Source organism: Limulus polyphemus, unplaced genomic scaffold (genome assembly GCF_000517525.1).
Source record: "Limulus polyphemus unplaced genomic scaffold, Limulus_polyphemus-2.1.2 Scaffold399, whole genome shotgun sequence".
In the NCBI taxonomy this organism is placed as follows: domain Eukaryota; kingdom Metazoa; phylum Arthropoda; class Merostomata; order Xiphosura; family Limulidae; genus Limulus; species Limulus polyphemus.
The window spans coordinates 423,703-435,668 of record NW_013666009.1 but is presented as its reverse complement, the minus strand read 5'-3'; the positions used below and the strand labels follow the sequence as shown (position 1 = coordinate 435,668).

Sequence of the window (11,966 nt, the reverse complement as noted above, 5' to 3'; positions counted from 1 at the left end):
TTGTAAGGTCCTAGAGAGAATGGTTAATGCTCGTCTTGTTTGGTTCCTCGAATCGAACACGCTCCTTTCACCCACCCAGTGTGAGTTCCATCGACAGCACTTCACCATGGACCATCTGATTCGACTTGAAGTTCGATCAGGGAAGCCTTTCTCAAGAGAGAACACCTTGTTTCTGTGTTCTTCGATCTTGAGAAGGCTTATGACACCACGTGGAGGTATGGAATTTTGCAGGACCTCCACTCCTATGGGTTGCATGGCCATCTACCCATTTTTATTCAAAACTTTTTACTGAACAGGGGATTCCAAGTTCATGTGGGTTCAACTCTTTCCCATTCCTTTCCACAGGAACTTGTAGTCCCTCAGGGCTGTGTCTTGAGTGTCACACTTTTCAATGTTAAAATTAATGACATCACTAATAATCTTCCTTCTACTGTTGCAAATGGGCTCTATGTCGACGACTTCCACATCTCGTGTCAGTCGTCAAACATGAGGTTTATTGAGCGGCAGCATCAGACTGCCCTCAATCAGTTGTTGACATGGATCACTGTAAACGGTTTTAAATTTACTTTTTACAAAACCGTTTGCATGCATTTTTGCTGCCAAAGGGGTCTCTACCCCGATCCCAAGCTCCATCTCGATGATATAGTTATTCGTGTGGTCTCTGAGGCAAACTTCTTGGAGCTTATCTTTGACCGTAAGCTTAGCTTCATTTCGCACATCAAGCAGCTACGTGTCAAGTGTGCAAGGGCTCTGAATATCCTCCGTGTCTTCTCTTCCAGCTCTTTGGGAGTGGATTGATGTTGGACCCCATTCACCATCTGGGGGTTCGGTTCTGCACCGGGGCTTTTCACACTTCTCCAGTTCAGTGTTTGTACACTGAGTTCCACAAATCTCCTCTTCACCTCCATCGTTTGCAACTTTCTTTACAATATGGTACCAAACTTCAATTCTCACCACAGCATACCACCTGGGATTGTCTTTCTTCCTCGATGTGCCATGCTCTTTCAGAACAGACTGTCTGCTATTCCTTCCTTTGGCCTTTGTATCCAGGTGCAACTGGTTGAATTGGGTCTGGCATTAGATGACATTGCTGTCCCCAATGATCAGCCCATTCCACCATGGCTTATTACCATCTCTTCCTGTGACCTTTCTCTGAGTCATCTGAAGAAGGTGGATACTTCCGATTGGAAATACCGTCTTCTTTTTTGCTGAGCATCTATCGAGCCATTCTTCTCTTCCTATTTACACGGATGATTCAAAATCGGGTGACTCTGTAGGTTCTGCCATGGTGTGCTGTGGCTCGGTAGTTGCTCGCAGGATCCCGTCTACAGTTTCTGTGTTCACTGTCGAGTTGTATGCTATTTCTCTTGCCCTGGATCATGTAGAAGCTATGCAGTACAGTAATTGTACTATTTACACTGATTCTCTTAGCTCTCTACTGGCCCTGGAATCACTTAATGTTAGTTCTTACCCTGTTCTCGTCGATATTCAACACTGATTGGCCCACTTTTCTCTATCTTCTGTTTCCATCCAGTTTTTCTGGATCCCTGGCCACGTTAGTATTCATGGGAATGAGCTCGCTGACACCTCAGCTAAGTCCGTCTGCTCTGGTGGCAGTCAACTTGGGGTGAGAAATGTTATAACAAGCTTTTCCAGATCAAACCTTCTGTTGGTATTTGGCTGTCTTGCTTCCGTAAGGATCGGAAGGAGGAAGTAGTCCTGGCAAGGCTATGCATTGGTCAGTTTTTTAACCCATCGTTTCCTTTTATCAGGTATTGACCCACCGATGTGCAGCCATTGTGACACTCAAGTCAAAATAGCGCACATTTTACTGTCATGCTGTCATTAGGACCGTTAGCAGCGGCACCATTTTAGACACATTTTCTAAGAGTTTACCCCTGACGTTGGACAGTGTCATTGGTAATGGTGACACTGTCCGATTAGATTGTATTTATAATTTTTTACACACTATAGGTCTTTTTAATTATATATAAATCTTTTATCAACATATATTGGTTTTAACTCACTGTATTTTTACATTTTACTTTAATTTACTTTCACTGTTTTTACCGGTTGTTTGGCGCAGATAGCCTCTTTGCTTTGTGCCATAAAGCACCAAACAAACAACCAACTAAACATTTACTACCCATACCAAGAAGGTTAATGTTGATTCCTGCATTTGTGAAGGGACCTCACAGGAAAGGTTCTGCCTATACATCTTACTTTCTATGGAATCTAAACATCTACTTGAGCATTTACCATGCATGGTGACCCGTGAAGAAGAGGAGAGTATCCTATTGGTTGAGTGGATTTTGACAGATGGTTCAAAATCAGATGACTCTGCATGCTCTGCCATGGTTTGTTGTGGCTCAGTGGTTACTCACAGGATCTTCTTTATGGTGTCTGTGTTCACCGCCAAGTTGTTTGTCATTTCTCTTGCCTTGGATCATGTAGAAGCTTAACAATACACTAACAGTACTATTTGCAAGGCTTTTCTTAGCTCTCTACTGGCCCTGGAATCTCTTAATGTCAGTTCTCACCCTGTTCTCTTACAAATTCAGAAACGACTAGCTCAGTTTTATGTCATCCATTTTTGTGGATACCTGGCCATGTTGGTATTCTATGGAATGAGTATGCTGACACTGCAGCTAAGTCTGTCTGTTCTGGTGCTGTCACAGCTATGCCTGTCCTATATATGGACTATTGTCCTGTGATCAAGGCCTGGCTTCATGGCAGTTGATTTGAGGTGAGCAACCTCATAACAAGCTCTTCCAGATCAAACCTACTGTTCTTGTTTAGCTGTCTAGTTCCGTAAGGATAAGCAGGAGGAAGTTGTCTTGGCTAGGCTATGCATTGTTCAGTTTTTTAACCCATCATTTTCTTTTATGTGCAACTGATCTGCCAATGTGTGGCCTTTATGACACTCGGGTCACAATTGCCTACATTTGACTTTTGTGCCATCATTATGAACATCAGCAGTGGTGGCACCAGTTTAGACATGTCTTCTCTAATGCTTTACCCCTGACATTGGATGATGTCATTGGCAATGGTGACACTGTCTAACTTGATTGTATTTTTAGCTTTTTGCAGGCTTTTGGCCATTTTACTTCTGTTTAGATTTTTACCTAACTTTTGGGCAGTTTGGTTTTTAACTTGTCTTCTTACTTTTATAGAGTTTTACTTTGTTTTATTTTTACACTGGTTATCTGGTGCAGATATTCATGTTGTTTTGCATTAATAAACACCAAACAACTATCTCTCAGTGAGATGTTTTCCTTATTCATTGAAAAAAGGTTGAGCAACTTTCCAGTTCTACAGAGTCAGTCAATAAACTAATGTCATGACTACAAAACTGTTAACTCTTGAAACCCAAAGCCATTGATGGTATACTACACAACACTTTGAATTCTTGAAGAGGAGTTTTCATTGAAAGAGAGCTTCTTCACATCTTAGAATTGAAGTTCTTACCAAACTCTGAAGTCAGGAAGTGTCTGTTGTTATACAAACCTTCATTTGAGAAAACTAAGGTGCTCAGCTTTACTTTATCACATTCACCTGCCAATTTAAAGACAGGTTATTTGCATTGCAGAGACCTGAATTATATTCCTAATTTCTCCTTTGTTTTCATTGTCAGTAGTGACAGTCAAAACTATCTCTGTTCTACCTGTAGTCTTTTTCCAGTAGCATCAATGAGTGAGTGTGATCAATTCTTTCAGCCTCAATGTGCATTCCATTTTAATCTTGCTCACTGGAATCTCATCAATCAGATAGACCTGACATGAAGAATAATTTGGTTGGAAATCCAAGCAAAGAGCTTACCACCTAGATCTCTATCATTTAACTGAAAATGACATTACTAGTATAGTGTAACACTTGAGGATTTTGCTTTAAATTATATGACATCAAGGTCTTGATTGTTTCTTACCATCCTGAGTGTATCTTGTTACAAAAAAAAACATCTCTGAAACTGCCAATCTGTCATTTTTTGGCAATTTTCATTATACAGAAAGGACAAGTTATGTGACAGATGGATTCCTGGAGGAGAGTGGTATTCCTACATACTTGTAGGTCATTGTCATCCATGTCTATTGGTCATATTGTCACAATATATTTTTTTCACCTGGTTCCAAGGAGGAAATCAATCAAGAAGACTTTGATCTTATTGAGTAGTTATCTCCCTTTGTCATCCTGAGAGACTTAAATGACAAATCCACTTTTGGAAGGTGAAGATATGATGTGAGGGATCAATCTTTGGTGTGTGCTGTCAGATCACAACCTTTCTCTCTTCAATACTGGGCCTGGCATGGCCTAGTGGTTAGTGCACTTGAATCAATATCTGCAAGTTGTGGGTTCAAACCCTATCACTGAACATGCTTGCCCTTTCAGTATTGGGGAGTGTTTTGAATGTGGTGGTCAATCCCACTGTTCATTGGTAAAAGAGTAGCCCAAGAGTTGGCTGTGAGTGGTGTTAATTAACTGCCTTCCCTCTAGTCTGTCACTTCAAATTTAGGGATGGCTATCACAAACAGCCCTCATGCAGCTTTTTCCAAAATTCAATAAACATTCTTCAATACTGGAGAATGTATCTATAATTCTATTTCCTGAATCATACATTTATAGCCATTGATTTGTCCATTTGTTCTCTTACTCTCCCCCCCCCTCTTTTTTCTTGGGAGGTGGAAAATGATCATGATCTTTGAGGCAGTGATAATTTTCCCATCATTCTGAGGGAGGCTGCACTTATTATCATCCTACTTGCATGCCATGGTGGAAGCTGGAGAAGGGCAATCGGCCCTCATTTACTAGTCTCTCAGTACTTGATCCTACTTCATTATCCTATCATCCATTAACAACTGCATGAAAGCAGTAACTCATCATATTGTCCAGGCAGCTGTCCTTACCATCCCTAAAACCTCAACACATTTTCAGTGGTATCTTCATCCATGATGAATGCCTAACTGTCAAAGGGCATAGAAATGAATCTGGGATATCTTCTTTAGATATCTCACTCTTGCCAACCACACACTTTCAAAATGTTCATGCCCATGTTCAAAAGGTCAGATGTCAAAGCCAGAAGGAACCTTGTATTAAATTTACTCCCAACATATCTTCCACCATGAGTTCCTAGGTGGATTGGGACAAGATTTAAGAGGTAAATAGGAAGTACACATGCCATCCAATTTCAGTCTTGCAACTCGGTTGTCAAGAAGTTGCTGATTTACAGGGAATTGCAAACACCCTTGAAGAGTACTTCTCTCACCATTTTAGCATCTCCATCTGTTTCCTTACTGAAAGAATCTCACCTTCTTTTTGGTTTAATTACCTCTGACTATAACTAATCTAGTGGATCTTAAACTTGCTTTACATTTATCTGGCAAATACACTAGTTGGACTAAATGACATTCATTATGAAATACTTCATCTCTTTCTTGTCTCTCAGTCTTCTAGCCTTTTTTCTTTTTTAAAACCAGTTTTGGTTAATGATTGTCATGTTTGGTTCCTTGAATCACTAAACAGCTTCCTCCTACAAAACAGTCTATATGTCAGTGACTTTCAGATTTCTGTTGAGTCATTGATTCTAAGGTACACTGACTGAGTGGCAGCTCCAAACTGGACAACTACACATGATTTCAAATTTTTACTATCTAAAACAATTTGAATGCATTTCTACTACCACAGGAATTGCATCCTGATACCAAACTCTACCTGGGAGATGTGCAAATCCCACAATGACTCAAAGTTCTAAGAACTTTTTTTTGACAGTATCTTTATACAACTCAAAATGAAGCTTGTCATCAAAGCAAAGTTTTGTGCCAGTTGACAGGCAATTAGGGGTGAGCACTGTTTATACAAATTTCAGATTGGACATTTAATTTATGCAATAATCCAAGGGAGAAAGTTGGTCTTGCAAGGCTCTGCATTGACCCACCACTTATTTTTATGCTGTCACTATGACACAGAATAAAAATTATTTTAAGCATATTTTAACATGTGATGTAACTTTAACTAAGTACAATGTTATTGGTAATGATAACTGTTCAGATTGACTTGTTTTTTATAGGCCATTGGTTTTTTTAATTCCGTTGATTATTTTTATCCTTTTTTTTTCATATATTTAAAAAATCATTATTTTATACTTGTATAATTATTTTTAATTTTTGATTCACACTTGTATTTAAAAAAGTCATAACATTTTTTTTTTATGCAGATAGACAATGAGACTGTACCATAAAACCCCCCAAATAACAACAGAAAAGTGAAGATTGGTTATAAACAAAACCCCTAGACTTAAAAAGCCATTGTGATGATATTAGGCATATGTCTTGGATTACTAATGAAATAATAAACAAGATTTTAAACTTGGTGAATGCTCACAAGCCACAAATTCATTTTTCCACTACACCTCAAAATCGATGGTTGTGTTCATGACACAGATAGTTAAAAAAGCCAGAATCACAGCAATCCTATTTCACACACCTATCAAGTTCCCCAATTTACTTTCAGTGAACTTCTGTGCCTTTGATCTGTTTAAGTATAGGATTAAAAGACAACTCAGCACATAGTGGAGGATCTTTGGAAAGTTTGTCAAAATTCATGATCAACAGTTCATTATCATGGCCATCAGATGAAGGAAGGAGGAAATATTTCCAAGAACAGCAAGGGAGCTAAAATATTCTCCTTATAAAGTCCAATAAATTCCAAGTGTTATGTCTTTTAAGCTCTAACATTAAAAAAAGATGTTAGTATTATCACAGCATTTTATGCCCAAATCACTGATTATCAATGAACAAGATTTTCTGAGTTATTATGAGTTATGAAAATAATTGTAGGTTCAAAATTACAGACACTGAACAATGCTCTTATACCATTATAACATTTGTTTCTTCTTTGGTAAATAAATTTTAATATTCAAAGAACAAAATGGTTCATTACGAAAGAACATAATAAAACCTTTGAATGTTAAGTTTACTAGCATGAGTTTTAAACTAAAAATACAAGACAGTTAATTTTAATACGTAGTACCATAGTTCATGAAAATAAAGTAGTAATGTTAAAGAACTTTCTCATAAGAAAACAGAAGCTAAATTAAACAAAAAAAAACTTAATGGCCTAACAGAAAGCAACTAGAAATGAAATTCAATTATAAGTAAAGAACACAATGCCATACTTTGAAGAATGGGAGTTGTATCCCAAACAGAATTTTGCATGTAGTAAGATATGTAAAAAGGAATCAGCTTTGGTGTAAAGCTTCCTAGATCATGCAGTTAATGTTGTATAAGACGATTGTCCAGCTACGTAAATTAATTTCCAATTACATAACCTTGCAGTGAAAAATTTCAATAAAATAATTTGACAAATATTACTTTAGTTTAATTTTATATAATTAGTTTATTAAGTTAAATAATTTGTAGTTAATTTTCCAAACTTTTATTATTTAAAAAGGCCTTCAGAAAGACATCATCATCGAGGAAGAGACAGATCATGGTTTCCTAGTGAGAAAAGGAATCAAGGATAAAGACAAATGAAGTATTTTTTAATAAGCTATGAACAAATGAGAGCAAATTAAACAATACTAACTTATTACTTATGAAATAATGAGGTTCACTTGTTATGAAATAAGGCAGATTTAAAATTACATTGTTAAATGACCTGGACCAAGTAAAGGTGTTTCTGATTAACAGGTAAAATAATGATTACTTTTCTTTGAGGTGAGGGTGTATTACAAGTATCTTAATATCAGCCATTGTATTATGTAAGTATAAAGAACAAACACATAATATACTTTTGTTTGTTTATTGTTAAGCACAAAGCTACACAATGGGTTATCTGTGCTGTGCTCACCATGGGTATTGAAACCCGATATTTAGTATTATAAGCGATCAGACTTGCTGTTGAGTCATTGATAGTCATATTTAAAATACAGTTACAAGAAAAAACTTTTTAATATAAAAAAAAAAAAAAGCATCTTTTAAAATATGTATGTCGGCAAGGATAGATCTAATGGATGTTCGTAAATCATGTGACGTCATAACCACCTTTAAAATATCAGTTTACCTTACACTTTTTTTTTTTAACTACTTATGGTAAAGTAACTTAAACTTCAATTAAAAATTATAAAAAAAAAAGAAACTGCCTTAGTTCAGAGCAATTGAGTATTCAAAAGTATCGTACATTATTGATTTATGAAACTTGTGTATTAATAAGGATTTGTTGACAAGAAGTTTTTCACCTTTGGAGTGGAGAAAAGAAAATGTATATTTTTGAAATATTAGTCTATTTGTTAGGTTTCAAGATGTTTAGCTTGAATAGTCAACAAAGTGAATGAAAAAATATTGAATTACTGTTTTTCTGGTTTGTTTATTTCTAATTTTTTTTATAATGTTTCATTTTTGAAACTGTGTACCATGCAAGATTTTTATGAAATTTAAGATATGTAAAATATATATGTAACAAGTTCTCTGTATTATATTAAAATACAACAAGCTTTTAATGTTGATATATAAGAAACTAACAAAATGAACATTGAAAATTAAACATTAGTTTTTAAAATAATAAAATTCATAGTTGTGTACCTAGGGATCCATCCAGATAAATAGTTCCATAATTTTGAACATTTAGATGTTCTTTCAAAATGTAAAATTTTGTTTTTGATACTCAGTAGTGTTTTTATAATTCTTTCTTCAAGGTTTTAATACAATTGCTCTGAAATATTACTTATTTAAAATTATATTAGTTCTTCAAAGGCTGTGAAAACATGTTATGTTGTCAGTTAATGTATATTGTAATTTTTCTAACATTATGCATTTTGTACATCAAATTTTTGTAAATTTTATATTTTTGTTATGGCATTATTTGTGTAACTCAAAAATCTTACTTAAATTTACTATTCTATATGAGTAGCTTATAGTTAAAACAAGACTAGAATGAGCTTCTAAAATTAAAATTGAATTCCATATAAAAAAAAAAAAAAAATCATTATTTTGGTGTCTGTATAACTTACCATTCAAAGAAAGCATCTATAATTGATTTTTAGTTTTTCTGTTTGATTAAATTTATGTTTCTAGAGGTTGCAGAAACTTTCATGTTATTTAAACACATTGATTTTACATTGAGTATTTGAAAATTATCCAAATTTTGGTTTTGGGTACAAATGCTTTATAATTTAACTCTTAACTCTTTTAAACCCATAATTCTTTGCATGTTCTGCCAAAATTATTTTCATGATGTCCTAATAATTACCACCTACCTTATAAAATTTCTGGTCTATTTATAAAAGATTGATCATAATATGGTTTGGATTAGTTTTTCACAAAGAGACATAAATGTTATCAGACTCCATCACTGGCTGATGGGTAAATTGGGATTTTTGGTTGGATGGTGGCAGCATCCATTCTGGGTTAAAGAAGTTAATATCTTTAAGAAAACAAAGATCCCTGTTGATACCATTATTTGTCATTTTAGTGAGGTGAGAGTTTGACAATGATAGTTCACTGTAAAAAGAAATTAGTGCATTAAGACGTAAATTCTGGTGTTTTTACTAGTTTTCCATGTGACTGATAATTATGTTCTTGCAAGTTCTGTGAAAACTTTTATTATACATGTGAAATCTTCAAACACTTATCACAAAGCTTTCATAAGACTGGTGTCTAATTACTTGGATATTGCCAAAAGTTGTGTCAATTAATGATTTATTAAATGGCTGTCAAAAAAGTCATCAAAATGTATTTGTGCCATTATCTGTTAACAGCCTTTTGCTTAACATTTAGTTGTAGCTTAGTTGAAGATGATATATCTTATAAAGACATTCACACCATTAATAACCATGTACTTCTACTAACTATTAAAAATGTAAGCAAAATTTTTACAGATCTGATACATAAACTGATGACAAGAGAAGGAAGATTTCATTTGTCATAAAATTCGTTTTATATATCCTGCTTTACCAAATAGACAAACTTTGACATAACTTATCAAGTATGTTTGAAAAGGAGCTCGGTATACAACAAAAAATGTACACATCAATTAGTGGATCAGTAATTTTAAATTGCATGAAACATGCTAAAACATCTGAAGTTGAGAGAACAAATTAAAGAAAGGTGGAAAAATCAGTGTGTGTGAATTTATTGCAATGATTCAGATATTGTATATGAGATAAGTTGGTGATATTAAAAACTTGATAACACACCATCTGGAAAAATTAAGAACAACCAAAATGCTGTAGGTGTGTGAACAAACATTCACTTGTTGGAAATGACACATTCATGGTGACTTCACTGCCATGTAGCCACATGGGAAAGGGCACCATCTGTAAAATCTTAGCATGTGTTTTACATGAATGTGAGTATTTTAAAAGGACTACTTTACACAAGCCACATATCACCAAGGACAAATTAAAACTTTTTTATTGTTATTCCATTTTATTGTATGATCTTCTCCAACATAATGGTAGGTAGATTGGTATTACAGAATCTTCTGTATCAGTTGTGCAACCAATAAAAAAAAACTGCCATTAGTTTTATATATTGGATTACAAACATACAACTTTATCTTGCCTTGTATTTATTATTAGTTTTCCATCTCCAAGAAAAGCCAGAAAGTTTTATTCATAACATCACGCTGCACTATTCCTTTAGTATACATTTTGAAAGTTATTTCACAATAACAAGGAAAGAAAAACTATTACAATGTAGTACTATAACAAATGCATATTGTAATGGGGACAACTAATAAATATGCAATTTCTGTTATGATGAAGAAAAAACATTGTTTCTAATAACAAATACATCATTTTTATTTACACATACTTTAAAACTCAACATTAATAAGATAAACTGAAAATAATTTGTAAAAAAATCAGTAAAACTATAAATTATTTAATAAGATAAATTGAAAATAATTAATACAAAAATCTATAAATTATTCATAAGTGTAGTATTCTCAAGTACATTGATTTCTAACAAGTAAGGATAATTAATAATTGCAAAAGGTTTGGCAGAAAAATTACAAAAGTAAACTGAATTCTGAGGAAGGAGACTGGACACATTTCACAGTGAAACAAAAACACTATTTATATATTGGACACAAGACAAGTACTCCCCAAGGTATCTGCATATTAGTTAAACACTAACGTGTGTCATTGCATATAAGGATAAAAAGTTTTATAAATTTTGTTAAACAAATTTTTACCTTTCTAAACTAAAAAAAATGGTACATTTTGCATACCACATAGAGGAGCAGATAAGGGAAACTGATGGAATCACAAGGGATGATAGTGTAAAGGATTGGGAAGTTGTAGGTGACTAGTTAGACATTTAGATAGAGTAGTAGTTGGAGTAAATAGCGTATGCTACCCAGGAACAGGGGTACAGGATATAACTGGTAGAACCAGAGAGATAGTTAAAGGTGCTAGCAGCAATGCAGTTTTTGTAGTACATGTTGGGGTTACTGATGTAAGGAAAGATGGATCTGAAGAACTTGTTGATAAGGGTATTTAAGAAAAGGGGGTCATAGCTTGATTTTGTCGGGGATGAGATACCAAGTGTGTCACTAGGATTGAATGCCAGGCTTAGATCAATACATATGTAGGGATGAGCAAGTAGGCTGGTTGGATTTGTAGGATAATTTCAATGGGAAAGTTAATCTTTTTAGAATGGATGGCTTACACTTAAACAAGGCATGTTAGCAAGGGCTATTAACTCGGCTATAGTGGTAGATTTAAATTAGAGCCAGACAGTGGTGAGGACTATGATATTAGTAAAATAGAAAAAATAATTGACAGGAAAACATGTACAACAAGCATAAACTTATTTTAAAATCTATGATCAATTGTAATGCTATGAATATTTGAAATAAAATGATCAGTGCAAAGCAGTTGTGAAAACTGGCGATTCTGATATTATGGGTATCACTGAGACTTTGTTGGATTTGGACAATTTTGATGAGAGAATTTTTTTTGAAATACCAGG

The 11,966-nt window shown here is 34.4% G+C and overlaps 1 protein-coding gene across 4 annotated transcripts in view; it reads left to right on the top strand.

Annotated features, from left to right (window-relative positions):
* LOC106457974 (putative extracellular sulfatase Sulf-1 homolog) overlaps positions 1–10,542 on the top strand; it is a 90,534-nt gene extending 79,992 nt beyond the window's left edge. For all 4 annotated transcript variants that reach the window (XM_022384074.1, XM_013917421.2, XM_013917422.2 and 1 more), the window contains one exon: positions 7,444–10,542. In XM_022384074.1, the coding sequence (XP_022239782.1) occupies positions 7,444–7,526 (83 nt within the window). In that variant the 3' untranslated portion in view covers positions 7,527–10,542. The remainder of the gene's footprint in view (positions 1–7,443) is intronic.
* Positions 10,543–11,966: the final 1,424 nt, after the last annotated feature.